General features: G+C 44.6%; 2 protein-coding genes across 3 annotated transcripts; both read left to right on the top strand.

Moving 5' to 3' along the window:
- The first annotated feature begins 395 nt into the window (after window positions 1-395).
- On the top strand, window positions 396-12,165 carry DNAAF3 (dynein axonemal assembly factor 3). Of its 2 annotated transcripts, XM_066628867.1 has the most exons (12): window positions 402-458; window positions 1,351-1,434; window positions 2,789-2,931; window positions 5,777-5,870; window positions 6,003-6,160; window positions 6,434-6,610; window positions 6,746-6,868; window positions 8,028-8,150; window positions 8,728-8,881; window positions 9,661-9,775; window positions 11,166-11,240; window positions 11,946-12,165. In XM_066628867.1, the coding sequence occupies exons 2-12, from the start codon at window positions 1,353-1,355 to the stop codon at window positions 12,139-12,141; spliced, it is 1,440 nt and encodes a 479-aa protein (XP_066484964.1). In that variant the 5' UTR covers window positions 402-458; window positions 1,351-1,352; the 3' UTR covers window positions 12,142-12,165. The 2 variants fall into 2 exon arrangements, with proteins under 2 accessions (XP_066484965.1, XP_066484964.1); XM_066628868.1 differs by lacking the exon at window positions 2,789-2,931 and having other exon boundaries at window positions 396-458.
- Window positions 12,166-13,068: 903 nt separating this feature from the next.
- TNNI3 (troponin I3, cardiac type) lies at window positions 13,069-26,157 on the top strand. Its single transcript, XM_066627316.1, has 10 exons — window positions 13,069-13,174; window positions 16,347-16,421; window positions 17,158-17,170; window positions 18,259-18,441; window positions 19,683-19,724; window positions 20,372-20,503; window positions 20,977-21,066; window positions 23,316-23,492; window positions 24,487-24,596; window positions 25,636-26,157. Exons 2-9 carry the CDS (start codon window positions 16,411-16,413, stop codon window positions 24,586-24,588), a joined length of 750 nt encoding a protein of 249 aa, XP_066483413.1. The 5' UTR covers window positions 13,069-13,174; window positions 16,347-16,410; the 3' UTR covers window positions 24,589-24,596; window positions 25,636-26,157.
- The last annotated feature ends 578 nt before the right edge of the window (window positions 26,158-26,735 follow it).

Genomic DNA, 26,735 nt, shown 5'->3' with positions numbered 1-26,735 from the left:
TCTTGCCTGCCGCCAAAAGATAATGTTCCTTTCTCAATGCTAAGGTAGTGTGATTGTTCCTGACTAACCCCAGAGTAATATTAGCTTTGGGGGGAGGGAGATAATGACAAGGGTTCTGTTGCTGTGATCAAGGCTGGAGACCGTGTGATTTGAACATGGGGAGTGGGATCCTCACATCTCCTACTTGATACCCCCCCCCCCAGAAAAAGAGATTTGTGGACAGATGGAGTCATATAGGTCTGCAAGGGTGCAGAGTACATGTTTAGTAATAGTAGTACAGTATTCCTTTTTCTTGTAATAGGGACATTCCCCCCCATCCCCCGTATTACTGAATTTCCAAATTGTGAGAGCTCATTTGCTGGGATTTTATTTATTTATTGCAAACCTGATATCTAGATCTGCCACAGAGAAAGCTGAATATCTGCAAGACTACCCGGAGCAGGATAAACCATGCGAAGGTTATTTAATTATTTGACTGAATAAATCACTTTATGTTCCTCTGGTTTACTAAAACTATTAGGCATGAGTCTCATTTGTGCCTAATAAATTCAACGGCAGATACAAGACCAGCTCATTCAAGTCACTGACATTCATGCTAAGTTACATACTCTCCCTCTAAGTCTAAATTAGCACAGTAATATAGTGAGTGAATAAATGGGACTTGTGGAATAAAGGGGTGACCACTCAGTAGGAATGGAATTGCATTCCAGACGTAGGCTCTGAATCCCTTATGAAGGTCCAGCTGTGTGGAGTGGGTCTGATAATGTTGGGCTTAGGTTGAGGAGACCTCATGTAAATCCTTGGGCCTGTTGCTGTCTTTTAGCTTAACTGACCTCACAAGGTTGTTGTAAGGATAAAATAGGGCACGAACTATATACACCTTCTTGAGATAAGAGTAGGAAAAAAAAAGAGAAAGCTTTATCTGTTCTGTTTTTTGATGCCAATATAAGAATAAAAATGCTTAGTTATTTAGCTCAATCAGTGTTCAGACTGCTCCACATGGATTATCTTTTTGTAACAACCCTTTGGGTGAGGTGAGTGTTAGTATGAGGGACCAAGGCCAAGAGGGAGGGGTTTACCTAAGGCTAATAATAAACTTTATTTTATTTAGTAGTTTCAAACCAGCATTTGCCTCAGTTATAATCTCTGGCTACTATATTAGACCACTTCTAAATATCACTGACTTGGAGTGTGACAGATATAAATGGGGAGACAAGGTCTCAAAGATGACGTGTGTATGAAGATTTGAAAAAGTGGGCAAGATTATTGCAATAAATGCAGTTTCATGCTCACTATGAGCAGAGTGAAATAGCACGTTCCCTATTGTGCCTGTCTTGTGTTTTTGTGTAGTCATGACGGCAGCCGGTAGTGGTAATGGTTTCGGCACTGCAGCTTGGTGGGGCTTTTCTCCAGCACTTGACCTGCAAGCCACGTGTAAGTACCACTTGTTCCACAATGGGTCCCCCCCCCCATTTTAGTATTGAAATTGGAATCTCCTGTCTCACAGGTTCTATCAGATGTTTGAAAACTGTTTCTAAAGGCCACGTATACTTCTTGTTCTGTTGTCAACATGGCACTGAAATGCAACTACCTTTACGAGATAGGAAATCTCTGTATGTGGGGATCTCTTTCCACTGCTAGGATACAGTGAGGTAGAGAATCTCACACAGATACAAATACAGAGGACTATTACACAAATAGCTGTCTTTCATCTGGAGCAAAAAAGTCACTCTTTCAACAGTTTCGAGGTCTATCCAGGATGTTTCTCCCTGGATTTCAACTAGAGCACAGAAGGATTTCAACTCCTGAGAATCTTAACTGTTAATGGAAATAAAAAGCTGATTTTTAGATTACAGGTTGAGACTAATTATTCGCATGCGTTCCAGGAACTCACATAGATGGCAAAAAAACACACTATAGCAAATCAATGAGAAAAACAAGTTCCTTTGCTCTAGTGATTTAAAAACAACCTTGCTGACTTTTTGACTCTAAGATAAGAGTCATTAAGAAGACAATCCATCAACCAGTCCTCCTCCAAGAGCTTCAAAAGCTTCACTCAGCCCCTCCCTTCATCAATGCAAAATGATCATCTTTCTTTCACTGCTCAAGGGGAGGGAGGGGTCCGCTGGAGAGAGAAGGATTGATGGATTGTCAACCAGCTACCCCTCTCTCTCTCATTAAGGAGGCTATTGTTAAAGGACTGTTCAGTTTTTAAAACTGATTTTAAAGGGGTGCATTTTCCCCTTCTCCAGGGATTAGCACATTCCTTCTCATTTGCAGTGGCCATTTGTGTTGAGTCAAGTTCGTGTATTAAAAATCCGTGTATAAATAGGCTGGACTTGTACAGAGTTGTTGACTACATCTAACCATGGCAATGGCAAGAGACTGCAGATGAAATTTCTATGTCTTATATGGTCTATGCTTGGGGCCTTCGGGCTCTTCCTTCCCCCCCCCCCCCGAAAGAGAGAACTGCGGTTGGATGCAGGAATGGCCAGTGGCAAAGATGACAACCCACAACAGCAACTTTCTCTTTGATTTACAGACTCTTCTGCTGTAGAGTTTAACTTTGCATCAGCCATCTCTTTCTTGCATGCAGCGTGTTCCAAATTTTGCAAAAACCTGCAATGGTGGATTCTGGAAAACGCCTGCAAGCTATACATGTTTATATACCTTAAACCATTTTCCTTTCAGTTTTATGAGCAGGCAAATTCCCAATGGAAAAACTGGAGTTATTTCTATCATGGAGTTTTGGGCAGGCCTCGACTTAGCCATTTCACTGTCCCTACAGGTCTGGAGACATCTGTAGAACATCTGCAACTGTCCCAGGACGGTATACCTGAATTGAACATCCTACTAGTGGGATCGATTGATGCTCGTCATATCCTCAAGACTATGAGTCAGGCGCACATGTGGCCACAGAAGAAAATCAATGTGTGTAACTCCCGCCCCTTTCCATTTTGCCTTGAGCCATTTCTGCACTTTGTTGTCTCTTTGTGACATATTGTGCAGGTTTTTTCCCCCCATTGCTCATATGTGCATTTTCGTCCTATTCGCTGCCCATGCCTCTGTTTGGATTATTGAATTGTTCTTCGATTGCAGGATGCATATTGTGGCCAGATTGTTAACTGGATGCTGTGCTCAGCAGATTTCACTGATGTTATGTTCCACTACCTTCCAGTTTGTCCAGGTGTAATTCAAAACAATTTTTAACCCACAAAGATCTCCATGGCCTGAGACCATAGGAAGTCTTCTGAAGCTCTGCTTAATAATACATTACTTAATATTTTTATAGCACATTAAGTGTTCAAAGCGCTTCACATAGTTAACCTAGAAGTTGTCCTTATAACAAACCTGTAAGGTAAATATAATTATCCTTGTGTTGCAGCTGGGGGGTAAGAGGAGATGGCATTTCTAAGGCTATCCAGTGAGAATTCATAGCAATTGGAGATTTGAACTAGGGAAGTCCTGGTTTGTAGCTTAGACTTTTGGTCACTTTGCTACACCAGCTCCAAGATTAGTTAGTTGGCAGTGGGCCTTCTCTGAGGTGGTGCCTCATTTCTGGAATACCCTCCCCAGAACAGCTCATTAGTATTTACTCTTCTGTCTTTTAAGAAACAGATCAAAACCATTATTTTCCCCATCACTAAATGAATGACTGTTTTTGTATTGCTGCTGCCTTTTTCTTAACGTGGACTTTACTGTATTGATTTTTAGATGGATCTATTCGTATTTTGTATGCTGATTTTAAGGCTGGTAGCAGAAAGAACTTGCTTTAAAAATGTATTTCTTGGCTTCGCAACAGATAAAAAATTGCTTTGAAAATTACTGCATTTAAAACAAAATTATTGCAATATTGCGTAGGGAGGGGCTGTAGCTCAATGGAAAAGCATCTGCTTCTGTGTGCAGAAGTTATCAGGTTTGATCCCTAGGTAGGACAGAGAAAAATTCCTGTCTGAAGATCTCCTGCCTGTCAGTGAATGATACTGAACTAGATGGACCAATGAACAGTTTCACTAGACCAGTGGTTCCCAAACTGTGGGTGGGGACTCACTGGTGGATCCTGACCTGATTTTTGGGTGGTGCAAAGGAAAGATCAGATAACTAATTGCTCAAGCCCTGAGGCTATTCAGAAATCAGATACTGTAGCTGCTAATTACCCTGCAAAGAGCTAGTCTCCTACAGTTTGCAAGCATATGTAAATGTAGGGAGATAAATGTTTGAGGGTCTTTTTTCTGGTTATTATTACTTATTCCTTACTAGATCTCTTTTTTTAAAAGTCTGGTAAACCTAGGTGAGTCCCAGTAAGAATCATTTTAAAAAGTTTGTCCTGGTGCTAAAAAGTTTCGGAACCACTGCACTGGGCTAGCATTTCCTATATTGGAAGACTGGATTCTTTATAAAAATAAAATGTACAAATTCTGGATATTGGTCCTGGAACGACCATGAACACTTGTCAGGAAGGAGCCTGCATCTCTTTTGGTGGCTGCCTGCCCATCCTTAAGGAGCTCATCCACAGAAGCCAGAGTAGAACAAGGGGTCTCAGAAGAAGGGACCCTGAATCAATTGTTCTGTCGAGTTGGATTGTAGGAGCTGGTGCTTTTGGGTTCTTTTTCCAGCTGTAAGTCCATATAATGGGGTGATGCTGACACTTTGTCCCCTTCTCTTTCCGGAAATGCATGTTGACATTAATTAATTCCTGTTGACACCAGGAGTCTGGCAAAGATGCTTTGGCAGCTGCCCATCAACAATAGCCCCTCAGCAAAGCGGTTAATGTTCCATAAAGGCCATGGGCTGACATATGTGAGGGAAGCGTGAGGCACAAGGAGAGCAAGGATTAGAAGGTCATGGATTCAGCAAGGTTCCAAGCCCCTTCCCCCACAGCAACTCCTACCAGACAACATCTCACCACCACAACCCCTTGCGACCTTTCTTCATCACGAGGCGATGAATCAACAGCAATGCTTCTTAGAGCCGACACTGATTACTTTTGAGTGTTGCTTCATAACAAGAAGGCTTTTTAGTCATGTGTGGGGGTGTAGGAGCGGTGCTAGGGGAGGAAAAATCAACTTCCAGTTTTTTGTTTCAGAATTCAAAGGAGCCTTGCTAGGATAAGGGGGAGTTTGTTACACCATGATGGGTGGGTGCAAGGATGCCACTTTTCTTTGGGAGGTGTTCTGATTTGTTGCACCAGGGGGGGAGGGGACAGGAAATCTAAGTTCTTGGAAGGGAATGAAGCCTCTTGGGATAGGGGAGGGATACTGGGGGAGGAATGTGATCTACTGGATTACAAATGGAGAGTCTGGGAGCCAGGATTTCTTAGTGAAAAGGATCTGTCCATCTTTCTCACTAGCCGGCATGCTTCCAACTTCCCTGAACTGGGAACATTCTGGGGCAATGCTACCAGATTTTGTTTCCTTTCAACAAGATCTCTAGAGATGGTGTCTTTGTACTACTTTCTTTATTAACTTTAGTCAGGTAGTCCTGGAAGGAAGCAGATTGGCTACCTTGCATCAGAACTCGAGAGAGACTCTCTATGCCCCCAACACACCTTCATCTAACTCTGTCTAATTCAAACCCACTTTCTTTCTCTCTTATACAAATGTGTGCACAAAGTCAACTTCTCCTAACTCTCATGGGTATCTCATTCAGAAATACAGATTCTCCATCTATCAGGAGGTGATTTCCTAAGCACTGATGAAATATCAAGCAGCCATTCTGGACCATTATCTACTGTCCAGAACCATTATCTGTTTAATTGTTTCTCTCCTTTGCTCAGTTCTACGTACTGGAGAATAATCTTGAGACTCTGGGTCGGCAGCTGCTGTTTCTGAGTCTGGCCCTGGAGCCTGCAGAGAAGATGGGCTTGCAAGGTGAAGAAAGATAAATACCCCTGCTCTCCCAACCTCAGTCCCTTCTCTGGGGACCTGTATTTGTGGCTTCTGCTTCTGTCATGAAGGATTGTGAAATTTACTGAATGATCCCAGGCTATATTTTCCCTCCAGAGAAAAGTGAAATATTCTTGGAGCTGATGGGGAACACACTGATCCGAAGCCAGACAGCTGCCTACCTGCAGGAGAAATCAGACCTCTTTATCCGCTACGTCACAGACCTTGATTTCCAGCAGGCTCACCTACCCATCTTGGATCTGTCTGCCCTCAAGGTGAAATGTGAGATAGCTCAGCAGTGTATAGCTGAGAGACTGGAGAAGACATGGTCATTGGGCTTCTGTGAGCCCAGAATGGCAGCAGTAGTAGTGGGAAGGCACCAAGCACTCCTCTGTCACTTCCTCAGTTGTCATTGCCATTCTGGGCTCTTGGCCACCTCCTGCTGGAACTCCTACTCCCCTTCCAGGGGATACAGATATCCTGCTTTGCCATCAGACCTTCCTTCCCTCAGAGGGCTTTGGAGCCCTGATTCACTCTTTCCCTTGCAGTTCAAGGAGCGGGACCAGCTGGAAGCCATCTTCCGTTTCTGGCGGAATCCTGACCCACGGGCCTTCCAGATCAAGCAGCTCTGGGATCTGCGGCTCCGGCAGTACCTAGGCACCCGCTATGACTCCCGCCGTGGGGTGTGCGACTGGGATCTCACCATGAAGCTGCATGAACATGGGGTGCGTAACTGAAATGAAGAGGGGTCCCACTGGTCAAGCAGTTACCCATGGCTTGGTTTGGGACTACTGTGACACAGGAGCACCACTGACCTGGAAGTGTTTTTCCATAGCTGGAATATTCCTTCCTCTTTCCAGGCCAAAATCATCGGCTCACGTGAGTTTTTCCATTGGCGTGACACGGGTGTGGCCTTTGAACTACGGGAAGCCGTGTATGACATCCCCAACAAGAGCCTGGCATCTGGCCGTCTTCTCAGACATGTGAGCTGCCTCGTTTTCTAGGGACCGTATGGCTGGCTGTGCTAGGCCATTGCCCAAGTGCAAGGCGGGGTCTCTGTTTTGTCTGGAGAAGAGGGCAGCATGTGTGATGCAGGGGAACAGAAGTCATGCTCAGACAGGGCATAAGAATAAGAAGTGCCCTTTTGCTTCTGACCAAGGATCCATCTAGACTAGCATCTCACTTCCACAGTGTCCAGAAAGGTGTCTCCAAAAAGCCCATAGGCAAAGCGAGAAAGCTTCCCTGCTGTTGCCCCTCAGTAGTGGTCTTCAGTGGCACACTGCCTTTAAAGGTGGAGGTTCTGTTTTATTCATTGTTGTGATCCCAGTGGGGCGAGAGCAGTGTCACACTGCTGGGATCTGTCTAATCTGCAGCCACCAGTTGCAGATCCCCTTGAAAGTCTGAGTGCTAATTGCTTCATATGGTGAGGAGCCAGCCTTAGATGTGGACTTCCCTGTTATGAGGAAGTGTGATTGTTCTTGAGCTCAAACCCCAGCTGTAGCCTGTATTCGTCGGTCTTATGCCATGGAGGGTAGAATGACATGTTGGAATCTTGAATCCTGCATTTGCTTTATAATACTGCTTGGAGGGGCATTTGCAGGGGAGAGTTGGTAGGTGGGAAATGGGTGCGGAACCTTTTCCCACATGCCAGTTCTCCCCCCTTAAACCCCCCTCTCCATCTTTTTAATTGCTTTGTCCCTGGCTGTGCTGTGAGGCTGGTGGAGGCCTGTCTGAGTAAAAGCAAATGTTTGGGGTGAGGTTTGCTGAAGAGAATTGTAGGCATGGGAAGGATCAAGCATCCTGCTTCAGCCTGCTGATTCCTTCCCCCGCCTTACACGCTCATAATCTGCAGATGTCTGTTTAGGAAACATATTTGTCAGTATAACATGTAATTCCAGCTATAGTCTGATTTTGGTTTTGCTTGCATGACTGGGAGGTGTCTTCTAGGATACTTTCTCTCAACCGATATTAAGAAGGATTAACACTTTGAGGTTAAACAAATTTGTTTTTTTTTATTTGTAGCAATCCTCTCCAGGTGAGGGAACAGTCTGCTAGAATTTTGCTTGTGTTGTGAGGTCTTCCTCTGCTTAGGCCAAAGTAGCAAACCACATGAGGTAACTGAGACTTCTTCTCTTCTCTCAGAAAGGAGAGCCAGTGCCAGCCCGGGGTTACTGGGGAGACATTGCCACTGGTCCATATGTCACCTTTGGAATTGAGTCTGAAGATGCCTATATGTTGAAAACTTGCAATGGTGTCCCCACAAAGGTTAGCATGGTTGCTTTTTGCTGGGTTACTGTGGGCTTTTCCGAAGAAGAGGGGTTTATGCTGGAGACAATGGGCTGAGTTTGGGAATACCCGGAAACAAGAGTGTCTGCAGGTTTTTCTGCCCCGGAGCAAGCTCTATTTCCCCATATGTTGCTCCTCATTGCAAACAACCTCTGGATTGAAAGCTGTCCCCTTTGCTCCTCTTACATCACTTGGGCTGTCTGCTTGTTTGTATTTTCAAGCATCATGCTTATTTGTCTCCTTGAGCATTTGAGCTTCATAAATGTCACATCAGCACTCTGCAAATCTGTCTTCCGCTGCAAACTGAAAGAATGGACCTCTCCTGTTCCAGGAAAGAAGGTTGTGTTGGTGCCCAAACTGAAGTGAGCTTCCATAGCTGCTCAAAATTGTATTTCCTAGGCACCCTTTTCCTGAGGAACTCAAGGCTCGGGATTATATAAGGAAGCTGTTGAGCAGCTAAGTCAGGAAATGGAATGAGAGAATCTTGAATTCCAAAGAGAATGAACAGGGGCTCACAGAGAGAGCATTTCCAAATTGATTTTTCTTTCCTCCACAGAGTGCCCAGGAAATCTCCTTGCACAATGTTACTGCCATGTTGCATGGACTCAGTTATCACAACCACTACGACCCACCAGCATCCTCTGACAAGGAGGAAAACAGTGGCAGCTTGCAGGGGGGTAATGACTGCGCGAAGCTGAATGCTCCCAATAGTGAGTACTTTAGTCAAACAGGGCCCTCTGTTTAAGGGACTGATCTCTTATAAGGGTCTGTTTGCTGTCATGAGATGGAGATGCCCCTAACACACTGCTGAATGTTTGCTTGTCCGTGTCACTTGATTTAGGTCTTCTTGAGTCCCAAGAGTTCAGGGTGCGTATCCACATTTTTAATGTGATTCTTTCCCTCAAAAGCCTTGCAGCCAAATGACTTCAGATTTAGGAGAACAAAAGATGAGCAAATGAAAGATAACTAGTTTAAAGAATACATCATGTGAAAGGGGATCCCCTTTAAATTGGATATTGCAGTAGCAGCCAGCCTTGCTCTAGAAGGCAGTTCAAAAGTATGCTAGAGCAGGGGGCCAATGAATGTAACTCAGTGGTACAGCACCTGATTTGCATGTGGAGAGCTCCTGAGTTCAGTCTCTGGCTAAAAGGATCTCTGATAACTAAGCTGAGGGGAGCCCCTGCCCATCGGATTACACAATATATGCATAATACTATATACGTATTTTGAATATGATAAGATGTGTAAGAATAAAAGGCTATTGACCTCCACGTTCCTGGAGAAGCAGAAATAAAAGAAGCCAAAGCTTTGTTTTTTAAAAGTTTTTTAAATCCCTTTACTATCTACTCAGTTGCAGAAAAATGTCTTTCAGTCCTCAGCTTCAGAAATGTATGTGTCCCCTCCCCTTGCTTCTGCATGACTTAGTTCTCCAGTCCACCTTTTTCCCTCTCTGTCCTTCCTACCATTCTGTACATTTCTGATACCGCAGGTCCTCCCGCCTCGGAAGGTATCCAAGTTCACTTCCTGCCACTCAATTGCCTCTCTGAACTCCATCACAAGAGCAGATATCAACAGCTCTTCAACCTCATCTTCTTCTCTTGCAGGTGGGAATGGAAAGGGGATGGGACTCCTGGGAAGCAAATATTGTTGGTGCTGGAGCCAGCACTCTCTCCGGGGCTTCCTAGCAAAAGAGTGGAGAGTAGGCGGTGGTACTGGGAGACAGGGATTATCTGGAGAGGGAAGAGGTCAGTCTGGCTGGGCTAGCAGTGTCACCAACATTTGTAATTACCAAAGATCAGAATTGCATTCTTTGTCTGGCTTGTAATGCTTGGCTGTAGTACAAATTGGGCACCATTCCCCCGAAAGGTCTCCTCCAGATCAGAAAGTAAAATGAGGTTTTGTGAAATTCTGCGCGTCCATGGTCAGTGTTCTTCAGATCAGTTGCTCAGAACCTACTGCTTTGTACACGTACCCATAATTTATTTTAATCTTAACCTCTCACTGTTGATGAAACTCTCGCTGGTTGCTGTAGAGTGATTGGATTCACCCAGCAAAGTGATCTTTTGTTGAGTGAGTATCTTCTGTGTAGGGCCTGATTCTCTCAAAAGTGTCTCACATCATTTTATGTGGCTCTGGTCCCCACCCAGGGTCTGCCTCAGCTTGGGGGTGGGGTCTTCAGGCTCAGGCCGTATTGTGGGCCCCCTTGGCTATATATGTGCCTGCCAGCTACCCCCCTGTTCCTGCTCAGAAGCTGGGCAGGAAACAGAAAGCAAATTTTCCTTTGTATCACAACAGCAGTAGCAGCACTGTGAAGGAGTACTTGCCTCTATCTCGGGCCTTGCTGACTTCTGGGTGGAACATCTGGCCATTCTTAAATGGTTGGTGCCAGGAGGAAGGAGGCACTGCTGTACCTGCTCTTCCCTTTCCAATTACCCAGTAACCCACGGGATGCTTGTTGAGCAACATGAGTGAAGTGGCTGTTGCTGCAGAAGACAGGTTGGGTGTGTCATTCGCATGTGTCCTTGACCCACGCCCCATCAGACCCAATGTGTGTTGTTAGTCCTGACCCCATGTGTGTTTAAATTCCTGCTTTGTTCTCAGATATGTGTGTGCACATGCAAGTTTTACTGTAAGATGAAAAGTGAATATGAGATATGGGAAGAGGGGTGACTGGTTAAACTCCCAAGCATCTCTCCACAGTGGCTGGTGATGGGAACTGCAGCTCCCAATGAAAGTACAATAAGGTGTATGCATGTGGCACCATCAGCACTCATACAGAACATTACAAACCAGAAGAGAAGAGGTGGAAAATTGGACAATTGTGTTTTTTTGGTTTGTTTGTTTCCTAGCATTCCTAGCATGAGAGAGAGCTTGTAATTACAGTACTTGATTGGTTCCAAATCGAGTAGAGGGAAGTTAGCCCATCACTGCATAAGCAGCAGGATGACACGTGCTTTAATCTCTACTCACCTCCTCCTTGCTTGCTTTTTGTAGCATGGTGCATTTCTTGAAACCAAATTTGCATCTGGTCTCAGCCCCGAAAGCTACTCTCGTCATCGAGATGACAAAGTAAGTGTTGCTTTCTGAATCCTCTGTTGGCAGACATCTCACAAACACGCAACCCCTCTTCTCTCCCCCCCTCCCAGTACAGGAAAATGGCCCACTGTGATGCAGTCAGACCAGATGTCAGAGGTTGGTCAGATCAGGTGCTGACCAAGGACCCAGATGCCCTTGAGAACCCACCTGGTCAATTCCTGAAGCCCTGATATGCAAGCCCAAATACAAAAATATAAATTATCCCTTAGTTTCTGAATCTCTCTGAAAGATGAGGCTGACAGAATAGTGGAAAGAGGTGACCACTGGAATTCATTGGTTTCTTTGATTGGACAGACTGGGTACAGAGAACCGGGGCTTTGGTTTTTGGGAGCACTGCAGGGCTGAATTAGTTAGAGCAGGAGTGGGATGGTACTAGACTCAGGGCTCTTTGAGAGATGACTAAGGGTGCAGTCCTAACCCCTTATATCAGTGCTTTCCAGCACTGGCATAGCGGTGCCAATAGGACATGTGCTGCATCCTGCAGTTGGGTGTCACTCACGGAGGCCTCCTCTAAGTAAGGGACTGTTTGTTCCCTTACCTCAGAGCTGCATTGCCCTTATGTCAGTGCTGGAAAGTGGGTTAAGATTGCGCCCTAACTCTCAGTAAGTGCTGAACAGGATGCAGGACTTGTGGGTTTTTCACACTCCTTACTCATTAATGCACCTTTTCTTCTTCCAGTTTCCTGCCTGATCTCCGAAAGGAGCAGGTATCTGAGTTTGCCTCCCGAGTAGCCAGCATGGTGACGGGGTCAGGATTTGTGCCGGCTGAAGTAACAGACAAAAAAGCATTTTCCTTGTTCCAGCGTGGGGATCGGGAAGTGGAGGAAACCCACAGTGAAATCCCTCCACTTGAGATGACAGAGCCCATTCCCTGAAGTTGCCCATTACACAGCAGTCTCCTTTTTAACCTTTGTTAATTAGTTCTTTTGAATTGTTAATAAAAAGGCTCCTGCTATAACAGAACAACTGCATACTTGTGCTGTAGTCTTTGAGGCCTGATGGAAAGGAGTCCTGTGTTACTAGGGGTACTTCTCAGAAGCAGAGTGCACCCACAGGTGCATTTACTTTCCTTGAATATCACTTTTAAAGTGCTATGACTTGAACTATGCCAAAACAACTCTCAGGTCTCTATGATCTGGTTCTGCACCAATCCCCCAATGTTCTCGGTGCCGAATGAAATAGTCCTTGCTTCTACTCTGACCCAAGGTCATTTCATGATTCAGATACAGCCCAATGTTCTGCCTTTAATTCCAGAGCTCTCTCCTACACAGGTAAAACTGCTCATATATTCACAGACTCATACACAGTGTGTTCATAATTGGCACGCGGGTTCGTTCTCACTCCTACTTAAGATGCTCTTATTCAAACTGTTCACATACCCAGCTCTCCGTAGCTCGCAGTCTTCATCAGTGATACATAGATTATTCTCTTTCAAATGCACACATGCATACTCTCACAGTGATCATAAGTGTATGTGGCTCTAGCAAACACTTGCCTTAGTAGTAGTAGTGCTTGGTTTGAGCAATCTTTCATGTAGCCATCTTGTTTTTAGCATGCTATGTTTTGTGGGTAATTCTGGAGCATCTTGTGACCTTGTTTTATGGGAGCAGGAAGAGAGTTGAGCATAACTTCCTATGATTCTGTCAATGCAGCCTTTCATCAAGGGCTCTGCCTGCCTTTCCCTTGGAGTCTCCAACCAAAGACTTCCAAAATCCCTTCCCCCTTCTCCTAGCAGTGTCTGCTAGTGGCACTTCTTATCAGAGGAATACATTCCATTCTCCTTCTTTCCTAAAAAGGCTTAGCTGATACTGAGCCACTTTGTTATAAAAGGCCTTATTGGTGCCCTCTCAAACACTGGGGAATTATTGCCTCTCTGTCCGTGCTTTGACCAATTCTTGGAAACACCAGGTAATTGTTGGGGGTGTGTTTGTGTGTGTAGTGTGTGTGTAGTGGGGGATGTAGATTGTATAGGGGATGTTCCTTTGTTCTGTAGGGATATGTATACAATGTTATAATATAAGGAGTTGCTCTGCTGGGTTTCTGAATAAAAAGATAAGTTTTCCCACTTCACCAAACGGTTGGAAAATCAGGGCACCCTTTGCACGGTGGAGTCAACGAACTGAGCATTAAGGTGCCACAAGGTGTTTATAAATAGGATAGTGCTCAAGAGTACCAGCAACTTGCAGTGTCCATATGATCTGTTTATTTACAGTGTACAGGTTGAGTAAGCATTGGGATGCAGAAGCAGACAACTGGTTATCCTAGCTGAATAGTAAGTGATTCAGCAGCCTCCACCCCAAATCCGAACTAGCTTAGATCCCAGCAAATTCTTCCTAAATATGAGCCATGGTTTCAAACCAGTTAAATTGCAGCTGATATGACGTAAACCTTTGTTCACATAAAGAGATCTAGACCCTGTTCACATGAGTAGTTCAGCTTAGCACTTGCATTTTTCATTATGGATTACAATATTTCTACTTGCCCCCATGTGGTACCCTCAAAATGGCTAAAAACAAAAAAATTACATGTATCCTTAAATTGGTAGAAAAGGCGTAACTGCTCCCTCAGAAGCACCTAATGCGGTTCTCTTATGCGCTGGGCACTGAATTTCACTGACCCTGAACTACAAATGTAGCAGCTCACGTGACTGCAATATTATGAGATGGGGAGGGAAATGCGCCCCTTCTTGCAGAAAGATGCGTGAAGCAATCCCTTGCCGCACCAGGATATGGATCAAATAAACCTTGGGTAATTTTGGAGTTGTTGGTGCTGTTCTCGTTGTACAAGAGAGAGATCTGGTCGCTTTTGAAGAGAACACAAGAAGGCCCAACAGGCCTTTCCTGCTGTATTTCTGACTGTTCCCTGCAGCAGATGTCTCCAGAAAGGGTGCTGAATGGTTGATTTCACACCTTGCGCTAAGAATAAAGGCGTCCCTTCGCAGCTTGCTAAGGAAAAAAGGCTGCCTTGGTATTTTTGCCTCCTGCCTCTGAGATTCACCCCCCCTCCCCCAAACACACACACACATACCCAACACACATATTTCTCAACCTGAGGGAAATAATTTCTTAGGCAGATGCTCATAATATTAAGTCCCCTGAAGGTGTCAGAAATTCAGCCCCTCCTCTTTAAAAAAAAAAAAAATCACAGGTTGCATTTCTGCATTAGATGAGGGGGTCATGTAAAAAGTGCAACACCCAACCCACCCACTCCCCAAATGGAGGAAGGGCAAGGATGTGGCCACCTTGACCGAACTGGCCCCTTCCCATCTGTCTCTTCATTTTGTGCTGCTAGCATGCTGTGGAATGGTCTAGCCCCATTTAGAAGTGATAAAACAGCATAAATTTAGCTGCTCTAGAGAGCCTCCGGTGATAACAGTATCTTGTACACAGCTCAGACAAATACGTCGATAGAGGTCAAAGAGAGCCTGGCGGTGGGCTGAAGTGGCAAACAGTTAAGGCCCCACCTGACCTCAGAAACCAAAATGGGGACCTATTTTCATGATGGGCTTTGAGGCAAGACGATCGTAATGCTCTCCAGAAAAAAAAAACCAAAAAAAAACATCGGGCTTTCTCACTTTCTCTTTATTTATTTCATCGCTTTAAAACCCATCTTCCAATGTTAAGATTCTCAAAGTGGCTGACAGGATACAATCTCAAATAATAAATAATGGTAACAAAACAGCCATAAAGAAGCAGCAGAATGAAAACAGCGGGCCGGAGGCTATTTGACCCTGAAGCAGCTATTTTTAGTAAACAAATACTTTAGGATGGCAATTTTCAGTAAGAATTTAGTGCAGGGGCAAAATGATAACCTTGCTCCCAACCTGCACCTCCTCCCTCGACACACACACACACACACACACACACACACACACTTTTGTGGAAAAAAGAGGCACTTAAAACCCATCCCTTAATAACTGGCTTAACCTAATATGTAAGTTAGTGTGTGGGCAGGCTTAAGTTGGCACAGATAACCTTTTAGCATTTGCGCGTTCTAGTTCACAGTGACTCAGTTCAATTCATGGCTCCAGGTGGTGATTTCAGACATTTCGCAGAGGTGAACTTGAATTTGCCACTGCGGGTATGCACAGCAGGGAACCATGGCCTCCTGATGAGTACGCCTGTCTGGTACACGCTTCTGCTGCATTCAGAACTGATGTGTAATTTTAGCTGCCTCTGAAAAGTTATTCAAAGAATTTGAGCTGAGAGGTGTTGGGCTCTGCAGGAGGCAAACTGAGACATTTTCCTAAGGGCATATGCAAGTCTGCCCCATCCCCAGATATCAATGGATGATGAATAGGGTTGGCAGGGCAGTTGTATGGAAGAAAATAAATGGTAAGACTGAATCAGGAACAAGAAGGGAGTCTTGTTCACGGCATTGAATGTGGAGCCACACAAGACACACACGGAAGTAAATAACTTATTTCTGGTTAGACATACATAGGATTGTTCTCTAATGTAACTTTTATATATAAATTTGGGATCTGTTTTGTCCTCCCCTTTCCGTTTTTATATACAGGCATATATCCCCAATCCAGAACCCCCTCCAAATACGTGAATCTATGGATACGGGGGACGACCCACCCCCACACTTCAGATCTTATTCTCCATTTTCCAACCCTTGTCCCCTTCCTCTCCTTGAACCTACTCCAGCTACATAGAGCTCCAGCTACCACCTACCTACTGGTTCATGGAGGCCAGTAGGCAGCCTGAAGGCCTACCATGTTTTTTACTTACCTCTCATTGATGCTCTGGTTCCCTATTACCACCATAGCATAAAGCATGCAGCACATTCTCTGTTGGCACAGCTGCATGCTATAACATAGCAGGCAGTAGGCTTGGGCTGTTATTTCAGCATAAGCTGTCATGAACAACAGTCTATTTCCTTCGATGCCTGAAGCCATCCAGCTAAGGGTATGTGTATGCACATAAATGGAGATAGAAACAAAAGGATGTCCAAAGGTAGGAGGGGATCATAGAAGGGGATTCCTAGGGATGGGACAGTCAGGGACCATTGTCGTGTAATGTTGTGTGACTTAACATATACAATAACTGATCTCTTGTCATTTTTGCTGCAACAGGCTAACACGGCTCCCTCTCTGGAAATTGTTCTCTTCCAGCGTATCTGAAGGTTTATTTTTCAAAATGGCAGACGAGTGAGTAATTCTTAAACCAACAACAACAGTATTTATATACCGCTTTTCAACAAAAAATTCACAAAGCGGTTTACAGAGAAAATCAAATATCTAATGGCTCCCTGTCCCAAAAGGGCTCACAATCTAAAAAGATGCAACACCAGCAGACAGCCACTAGAAAAGACACTGCTGGGGTGAGGTGGGCCAGTTACTCGCCCCCTGCTAAATAAAAGAGGAGCACCCACTTGAAAAAGCGCCTCTTAACCAGTTAGCAGGGGTCTAAACCAGTGTCATTTGGTGGGGGCTGAGGTATGTGTTTTGGTGGTGTGTCTGAGTTAGCTGAATTATCTAGAACTGGACCACCACCTGGTTTGAGAAAGCCTTCAACAAGTTCCTGTTGGTGGAGCACTGCTACATCTCAGGCCACCATCTAAGGTTCATGTTCTAAGAGCAGGAAGATTGGATCTGCAACCTCCTGTGGAAGGAAAATGATTTTTCTCCTGAGACAGAGACAGTCAGAGGAAACGGGGGACATTTGTGTGGAAGAGGAAGTGGAGATGTGTATTTTAGGAAAGGGAAGGGAGGGACAGTGAGACACAGCATTTTCCTAGGTCAGAGGTTCTCTGAATATTGGGGCAGGTGGAAGAAAACACTTTAAAAGTTGGCTTTGAGACTACCAGGAAAAGGGGTGTGTATAAATCAAAGAGGATCACATTCAGTCTGACTGACTCATGTCTTTCTATTTTATCTTTCGCAGGGAAGAGGTCACTGTAAGTATCAACGAAGGAGCATCCCAAAAACTGATAGGGAAAAAAATTATCTTTTTGTTAGGGGGCTTGTCTTACTCCTTCAAGATCCCTTATTTAGAGACATCAGGGGAACTCTAATTTTCAGTGGTTCTACTCTAAATGTGGAAAGTACAAGTTACATGAAAAAAATTCCAGTGCAGAATAGATGTAGTAAATTCCATCAATGTGAAGTCATCACATGTAGCTGTTCCACTCAGACCACCAAATGACCCACAGATCTGTAGTTGCATTCCCTCTGGAGAGTAATTTGAACTTTGTAGGAGCTTCTCTGTGGTACCAAACCAGAGCTCAGCTCCCTGGAATGTGAGTTAATAATTTCTGAGAAAGAAAAGGGGACAATGTCAGGTGGGCAGTTTGACTGGGGTGGTGTACCTGTCAAACTGTTATGCAGGTGTCCTAAGGCAAGCTTGGGGAACAGGAGCAGTCGAGCAAAAGCCTGTTTGGACTTCATTTTCACTATGGATACAGGGAAGTTGCATTCAGGGAAGAAGCCACTCCTGGGAAGTTGCATCCTCCTAAAAATTCTTCTCCTTAATGTCTGATGTGTGAGAAGGCAAGTTCTGGTCACATTATACAGAAGGATATTCAGTCTGCTTATGCTCACATACATCCTTTAACACTACTCCACACACCCAGGAGTAAATCTTGCTAGTAAAATCAGGGCTGAGCGTGACAAGGATGAGACCTGGCATAAGTGAAGTCCTAGATTTGACAAAAGGATATATTATTTTTTTTTTAATTATAACAATGCACTCATATGTTTTGGTTCATCTTCAACATAAGAGGGGAAGTGAGAATTCTGAGACAGGGGGTGGCCCAGGTCAGAGGGAGAAGCTTAGATCTTGGGGGTTATCTAATAGTGGAAGATGCACACCATCAGTGTACCCTTACCCCAGAAACATGATCTATAAAAGTCATGTTTTGAAAACCTAGACACATAGCCTGCTTAGATTCAAAAAGACTTATCATCCAGCTAGTTCCCCATAACGTTCCTTAAAGACAATGCAACACTGAACGAAATGACATTAATACACCTCTTCTTTCTGCAGTATGAAGAGGAGGAGGAGGAAGAATATTTGGAGGAAGAAGCAGAAGAAACCATCGCCGAGTCGAAAAGGGAGCCAGTACCACCCAAGCCTGCCCCTCCTCCTCCTCCCCCTGCTACAGTCCCTCCCCTTCGCAGAAAGTCTTCTGCAAATTATCGAGCATATGCTATTGAGCCACATGATAAGGTGAGTTTCCATGCCCTCTAAAGGTGTGTTGAAGCAAAAGGACTGGAACTTGAGTCTTCTGTTGTATATCTCCTTTCACTTCAGGATTTTGATATTCAGGATGCAGAATTCTTGTTCTTGCAAATCTCAGATTTCTTTCCAGCATGTATATGGTACTTCTGGAGATCTTGGAGATCTGTTGGAGAACATGCAGGATGTATGTCTCTACAACATCGCTGCAACCTCTGAGTTGATGATTTGGTTATATCGATAAATTACTTTTTGATAAATTAGAGAGCAGCAGATTTTAAACAATGTTTGCATTCTTTTTTTTATGCAAGTGCACAGCAAGTGCAGGTGGCAAGAGCCATCTTAGAAGAGGCATTCCTTCTTCCTTCATTTAGGAGGAGAGGTATTCTCATTTATTTATTGGAGAAATTTATATCCCGCCTTTCCCAGGCTGAAGCAAATGTCCAATGGGGCTTACAAAGCTCCATAGTAGAGGACAATTGAGTTTTTACAATAATTGTTCTACAGGCAGCTCGTTGAACCCTTCTCTTCCAGATGGAATCCTTCAGGGTATGGTCATCACATCTTCTGAGATTCCAGCAGGAGCAGTTTCAGGTCATCCAACCTGTTTAACTCCTCCTGCCTCTGTTGTCTCAGGACAACTTTATCAGCTCCCATCCAAAATTAATAATAATAATAATAATAATAATAATAATAATAATAATAATAATAATAATAATAATACAGGTATTTATATACCGCCTTTCTAGGTTCTCAGATTTCTCCTCAGACTTTATTCAAAGCGGTTTACATATGCAGGCTGATTAAATCCCCGTAGGGATTTTTACAATTGAAAGAAGGTTCTATCTTTCAAGAACCACAACATTCAGATGTTTCACTCTGATCTGGTTTCACATTCTGGCCTCCATCCTCCCACGCTCAGAGCAGATGGAATAACTCGGCTCAGCTTGTCAGCTGCTTCAAGGTCGCACAGTGCCGGTGGCCTCGAACTGGCGACCTTCGGATGTTATCTTCAGGCAAACGGAGGCTCAACCCTCTAGACCAGACCTCCTGCCTAGGAACACTAGGAGGTCTGGTCTAGAGGAGGAAAATTCAAGGAGGAACACTCCTGCTTAGCATTCAAAGGATGTTCAGCCTTCCACTCAACCACCAGACCACACCTGCTGCCATGACTTTGGAGAGCTCTCTGAGACTCTCTTGAATAACTTGTATTTTCTTTCATTCTATCACAGAGAAAATCCAAGATAACTGCTTCTCGGAAATTGCAGCTCAAGGTAATGCTTGTAAATGGATGTGTGGGGATGAGAGGTGGGAGAATGGGCACAAGGATGCACTGCCTTGTCCCTCTCACTTCAGGCAAGCTGCCTATCTTTCAAATAATAATAATAATAATAACAACAGGTATTTATATACCGCCTTTCTTGGTCTTTATTCAAGACTTTATTCAAGGCGGTTTACATAGGCAGGCTTATTTAAATCCCTTATTAAATAGGGATTTTTACAATTTCAAAGAAGGTTCTTTCTTTCAAGAACCACTACATTCTAGGTGTCTCATTCCGATCTGGCTTCACATTCTGGCCTCCATCCTCCCACGCTCAGAGCAGATGGAATTGCTCGGCTTCAGCTTGTCAGCTGCTCCAAAGTCGCACGGTGCCGGTGGCCTCGAACTGGCGACCTTGTGGATGTTATCTTCAGGCAGATGGAGGCTCTACCCTCTAGACCAGACCTCCTGCCCAGACCAAACCTCCTGCCCACTGAAATGTGCTTCAGGGCACTACATTGTATCCATGTATTTCTTCATCCTCTTGTCTCCGTTTTTAATTAAGTGCCTAGTGGGTTGTTCTTGGGATTACAGGAGAAACATGAGCTTAGTGTGGCTCCAATCTGTCTAATCTGGGCCTGTATCCTTCACTTACCACAGACAATGATGCTCCAGGTGGCCAAGCAGGAAATGGAGAAAGAGGCAGAAGAGCATGCCCAGGAGAAAGAGCGCTACCTTGCTGAGCGCTGCAGCCCCTTGCAGCTGGCAGGCCTCGGTCTCACAGAGCTGCAGGTATGGTCAGTGTGTGGCTGAAGAACCTGGTCAGAATGCCAGCAACTGAAGCCAGGCGTGGTATCAATTATGTACACTCCTCAATACTGTGACAAACCCAGCTTCCTTCTGGTTTACCAGCTGCACGACAGACGTGCAGATCAATGCATTGATGGCTGGTTCAGCCATCAGCCTTGCTCCTGTCTTCATGATTCAGAGAGGCTGTTCCATCAGTTTACCACCTCATTAATTTTTTTGGAAGCTGCTCCAGGAATAGGGCATGGCAGTTCTTGGTCACAAGGGTGAGCAGTCAACCAGCACCATGCACAGCTGGCTGTTCAGATGCTGTGGAGTGTTACAGTTGTGTTGGGCCAGAAGTATTAACTCTGCAAAAGCACTTTGCGCATGTTCAGAGGACTCTCCTCCTCATTACTTCTGAGCCAGAGCCCTGGGTCCACTGAAGCCCTGTTTAACTTACATTCTTTTGCCCACAGGAGATGTGCCGGGAGCTGCATGCCCAGGTCGACAAGAAGGATGAGGAGCGCTATGACATGGAGGCCCGTGTCAACAAGAGCATCAATGAGGTGGGCTTGGGACACTTTCTCATTGAGGTGGGCTGGATGTCGTATACTTGTCTACACTCCCAGGGTTTTGGGTGCTCAGAGTTCTTGGTTCTCGAACCCAGAGCCCTCAAGGAACCCTGTTCGGTAGTACTGCCACCACCCTGTATCTGCCAGTATCTCAGTCCAGGGAGACCCTCTAGGCGTAACTATATCCCTTGTATGCACTGAGCACTTTCTTTAATTAAAGCCTCAGTCCTCAAGTTACTAGTCCTCAATGAGGATTTGGTAGCTTGCTGAACGGCTAGGTAGGATTCTGAACCTTTGTCCCCAACAGACAATGAAACAACTTAGTAAAAAGATTTTAGCTTTATTAAATACATAGGGTTACATAAAGTTATAAGGCAGCAAATGCTAGAGGCATAAACTTCTAGGAAACAGATCAGCATTAAAATAACAAAGCTAACTGGCTATCTCTATTTTTCCCTACTCTCACCTGGATCAGCTTTCTTTGTAGATCTTTCCTCCAGGTTTCTATAAGGCCACATGGCCCTGGATCTTGGCTGGACCTGGACCTGGACCAGGCTGCAGGATCTTGCACCCACAACCTTCCCCAACAAAGACAATGACAAAAGACTCTGTCCTATGGAAGTGGGGCTGGATGCTAGCCCTCTCAGCTCTTCCCTCCCCCCTTGAGATCTACAGCTGCATTCCATTTTATGGGCGTCTTTCTGGCTGCCTTGGTGCTACATTATCACCTTCCATTGAGTTGTAAATTCCTAGCAGCTAGGAACTGCAAGCCACTTCTGTGTTACTGTTTTAGCTTGGTTCAGGCTTTACAAGTTACTAGGCCTAAACTGTACATATTCATGACACTGGAGCTACTTCCCAATGAGGAATGGCTCAAGAACTTGAACTACGCCAATGGGTACAAGCGGCAAGAGAGGAGATTCCAGTTGGACATCAGAAAGAAATTCTTGACAGAAAGGAGTCAAGAACAGCAGTGGAACCTAGGGAGGTTCCTAGGTGCCTAGGGAGTGGAGTCTCCCCCACTGGAGATCTTCAAGCAGGGGCTTGACAGACTCCTGCTGGAGATGCTCCAGGAAGGATTTCCTGCTACAAGACAGGGGGTTGGACTAGATGACCTTTTTGGTCCCTTCCAGCTCCATGATTCTAGGAATGTGAAGATCAAGAAAGAAAGAAAGAAAGAAAGAAAGAAAGAAGCAGTTTCTCTATGAGTTTAATTTAGAAAAGTGAAGAAAGAAAGAAAGAAAGAAAGAAAGAAAGAAAGAAAGAAAGAAAGAAAGAAAGAAAGAAAGAAAGAAAGAAAGGAGCAGTTTCTCTATGAGTTTAATTTAGAAAAAAGGTAACAAAGAGTAGGAGAGACTTGGTCAAGGTTTCTAAAATTATACATGGTGGGGAGAAAGCAGATGACAATTTTTCTCCCTCTCATGTTGCTGGAACTCAGAATCAATCAGTGAAACAGATATGTTGTACATGGAGAATAGTACAAAAAGAAAGGACTTGTTCATAGAAAGCTACACTAATTTAGGGAATTAGTTGCCACAAGATTTAGCGTTTGCCACTAGCTTTAATCTTTAAACAGGGGGCTTTAAACAGGGGGATAGACACATTCTTGGAGGATGGAGGGCTATTAGCGCCCATTGACCACAACTAACTACATGGAATCTCCCTGTTCAGAGGCAGTATACCTCTTTTATTTGTAAGAACATTCTAGCTAAAAATGTACTATTCAACTGATGTTTCAAGTGTCACTTTTTGAGTGCATGAATTAGTAAGGATGGCCACTAGGTGTCAGTGTTGGACTGGTTTCACATTGGCACCAGAAGTATGGCTAGGACTGCCTTCTTTCTGTCAGCGTGTCCTGTTAAAAGAAACCCGCATCCATCACCACACTAAAAGGGGGTTCACTCAGCCAATGGCTGCTAGTTGGTTCTTTTTAATTTCTTGTTTGTCTTTTTAATTGCATTTTATAACATTTTGTGTTTTTTTCCTGGATTATTGCAAGCCACCTTGTGCCTGCTGGGCAGTGAGAATTTGGCAGAGAACTGATCTGTCTGATCTTGGAAGCTAAGCAGGGTCAGGCCTGGTTAGTACTTGGATGGGAGTCCGCCTTGGAATACCAGGGTGCTGTAGGCTTATACCACAGTCTTTCGAGACTGAAGGTTGCCAACCATGATCCCTGAAATGCAGCCACGTCTTTTCTCTCATTTTTAAAGTGGACTCTGAAAGATTTTCTGTCCCCACCTCAGATCCAGGACTTAAATCAGAAGATCTTTGACTTGCGGGGTAAGTTTAAGCGTCCAGCTCTTCGTCGTGTCCGACTCTCTGCCGACGCCATGATGCAGGCCCTCCTGGGCTCCAAGCACAAGGTCTCCATGGACTTGAGGGCCAATCTTAAACAGGTCAAGAAAGATGACACTGAGAAGGTGAGGCTGGAATGGTCGGTGGTTGATGAAGAAGGGAAGGAAAAAAGGGGGAGATGGGAGTGAAGAGAGCAGTTGATCATCTGTATGACATTTCTGAACCCAATGGTCTTGGCAGCAGGGGTGGGACTTATAGGTAGGTGGCTCTGGCCGCAATCCTAACCCACTTTCCAGCACTGACATAAGGGCAATGCAACTCCAAGGTAAAGGAACAAACATTGCCTTACCTTGAAGAGGCCTCCGTGACTGCCCCCCAACTGCAGGATGCAGCACACGCCCCATTGGCACAGCTATGCCAGTGCTGGAAAGTGGGTTAGGATTGTGCCACCTGTCTCCATCACTACACTCAGGGTTTGAATTACAGGGAGACTGGGAAGGGTCTGTTCCTTTTATCTTTTGTTCCTCCATTTACAGTTTCTGAAAGGCTACCAGTAAGGTCTGTACTACGGCTAAATTGGGGGGAGTCAGTGGGTGGGACTTGTGGACCCTGTCAAGAGCCCTGTCCATATACTCTTTCATAATTTGATCACTGTGTTCTTTTTTGAATCAGAAACACTTCTTTTCTGGATCCCGTTTTCATTTTAAACCAAGTTGTTTTTAAAATAGAAAATGATATCTGAAACATAAACAAAAATCAGGTAATTCAATTTCGATTTTTAAAAATCCAGCTGACGTATTTTTAATATCATCCATTTTTATCCTCCCTGGTGTCTGGGGTCATGGGCGTGAATAATTGGTTGGCAGCTATATAGCTGCCTGTCCGCTATTCAAATAGGGATCCTGTTAAAAATTAGTTGCTGACCCAGTTGCCAGGAGTAACTATATCCTCAACACATCTGTTTTCTCCTGCGTTCAACAACTGCTTCTCTGATGCCCTGAGGTGCTCTTCTCCTTACCTGGAGTCAAGACAGAAAATGCAACCTCTCGCAGGCTGTTGTGACCTCGGTTTCTACTCCTAGGAAGCCTTATTTTTTATTGATGCCTTTCCCTTCTGCAGGAGAATCGGGAGGTGGGTGACTGGCGAAAGAACATTGATGCTTTGAGTGGCATGGAGGGGCGCAAGAAGAAATTTGAGACCTCCCCTGCAGGGCAAGCTTGAGTCCGGAGGTGAGTGAAATGCCTTCTGTGGTGTGTGAATGTACAGACATGGGTCAGGGTGGGAGACACTATGCTTTGGGGCAGTGCTGGGGCAGTAGCTAAGGGGGGCCAAAACTACATATTGCAGGCACTGCAATATGCTGGCTAAGCGGCCCCTCCCACTCACCATTGGAGCTATACCAGGTAGCAACAGCACCGCACAGGCACGTTGCCACCGCTGGCTCTGACAGTGAGTGGGAGGGGCCATTTCCGTGGCGCATTGTGGCACCTGCAGTACTTAATGTTCTGCCCCCCTTCAAGCTATTCTACTGCTTTGGAGTGCAATGCCAGAGCCAAGACTTCTGTGCAGGGCTGTAGCTCTGGGAGAGGAAAAGATTATCTGGATTTTCTGGACTTTGTCAGTCCGCTTCTCCGGGGGCTACATTGGCTGCCCATTCGTTTCCGGGCCCAATTCAAGGTGCTGGCTTTGACCTTTAATGTCCTATACTGCTCTGGGCCAGGGTATCTTAGAGATCGCCTACTCCCGTACAATCCGGTTCATCCTCTCAGGTCATCAGAGAAGGCCTTTTTACAAGTGCCGCCGCCTAAGGAGGTACGTGCGGCAGCGGCAAGAAACAGGGCCTTCTCATTAGTGGCACCAACGTTATGGAACTCCCTTCCCCTTGACTTGAGAATGGCTCACTCTCTTGAGACTTTTCAGCGAGGCCTGAAGACCTTGCTGTTTAAACAAGCCTTCTGACTTCATGGCCTTTTTAACATCTTTTATACATCTTTTAGTTGTTTTTTGTTACAGGCCTGATTCCTCTATGAACTGCTGTTTTATGCTCTTTTTTATTCTGACTTTTATCTGACTACTGTTTTTATGGTTTCTGTTAATGTGTTTTTAATATGTTTTTATCTGTTTGTTAAATTATGTTTTAATCTGTTTTTAATATGTTGTAAACCGCCCTGGGTCCCTTTAGGGAGAAGGTCAGGATAGAAATAAAGTTGTTTATTATTATTATTATTATTATTATTATTATTATTTCTCCTCTTGTCTGTTTTTCAGGCAGACCTCCTTTCTTCTTCCCAGCCTATAGATGCTGTGATATGTACATGCAAGAATACAACCACATCCCGCCATGTGTTACCATTCCCTGTAGCATGGATTCCTGCAGTGAAAAGTAGAAGAGTGCATTGCAGAGCATTGTTCTTCATCCTCCTCAGATAAACACTTTTCCAACTCCAGGTTAAGACATTTCTTAGCTTGCTTGAGAAAATTTTATCATACGCCACCATGGGTATTTTTTTTTAAAAAACCAACATTTTATTGAATGTCATATTAAAAGTACAGTACATAAGTTCACCCTTTTTGGCCACTGTTAGAACCTTGCATGGCTTATTTCAAAACACAAGTACAGTACTGGAAAAATGGAAAGATCGTAGTGATTCCATCAGAGCTACAAAGCTGTTTGACTTTAAAGTATTCTGCCGGAAAGCACTTCTGAAAAACGCAGTCGCACACAACATTTTAACATTACAGGAAGGCTAAGAAGGCTTATAAATAAATAAATAAACACCAAGAACATGAGTTGCCTTTAAGCCAAAGTCTTCCTACATGGAATGGTGGCTTGGGGGGGGGGGGCTCAGATTTTCACGGGTATACCACAGGTGAGGGGGAACACAAGGCCACCAGAATGGTCCTGAACCAATGAATGTGAAGCTCAACAAATGCTCCAGAAGGTGGTTCCCCACCACCACCACCACCTCCACCATAGTAAAAAGAACAGGGGCTTGAGCAGCTGGTAAAGTACAACTTTTTTTTTAAGTCTTGTAAAACTAGGTGAGTCCTGATAGAGTGTGGTTTTAAAAAGTGGGTCCCAGTGCTAAAAAGTTTGGGAATCACTGTATTATCAGCTGCTGTGGCCTGTTCTGGCTTACAGAACCCCATTCCTGCACTCCTGGGCAGCTCTGCTCCTTTTGGGATGTTCCTTGAGGAGCTCAGCCAGGAAATGGTTGGCTCATGGACCATCACAATGAGCATAGCTGTTCTACAGACTTAAAGCTGATTTGATCACCATTCCCTCTCCAGCAAGGGAAATAAATATGCAGAAATAAAATATACATAATACATATATAAATATATAAATTATCTGCTGGCAAAGAGGT

The sequence above is a fragment of the Tiliqua scincoides genome, chromosome 5 (assembly GCF_035046505.1).
Source record: "Tiliqua scincoides isolate rTilSci1 chromosome 5, rTilSci1.hap2, whole genome shotgun sequence".
Taxonomy (NCBI): Eukaryota; Metazoa; Chordata; class Lepidosauria; order Squamata; family Scincidae; genus Tiliqua; species Tiliqua scincoides.
The sequence above is the reverse complement of the archived record's forward strand: the minus strand, read 5'-3'. Positions and strand labels throughout refer to the sequence as shown.

Bases quoted from the DNA above. Each gene is read 5' to 3' on its own strand.
- TNNI3 (XM_066627316.1), top strand. The intron at 19,725-20,371 runs GTAATGCTTGTA...CACTTACCACAG, and splicing joins CTCGGAAATTGCAGCTCAAG to ACAATGATGCTCCAGGTGGC. The intron at 21,067-23,315 runs GTGGGCTTGGGA...TCCCCACCTCAG, and splicing joins TCAACAAGAGCATCAATGAG to ATCCAGGACTTAAATCAGAA.
- DNAAF3 (XM_066628867.1), top strand. From the start codon at position 1,353: ATGACGGCAGCCGGTAGTGGTAATGGTTTCGGCACTGCAGCTTGGTGG. The intron at 5,871-6,002 runs GTGAAGAAAGAT...TTTTCCCTCCAG, and splicing joins AGAGAAGATGGGCTTGCAAG to AGAAAAGTGAAATATTCTTG. The intron at 8,151-8,727 runs GTTAGCATGGTT...TTTCCTCCACAG, and splicing joins GCAATGGTGTCCCCACAAAG to AGTGCCCAGGAAATCTCCTT.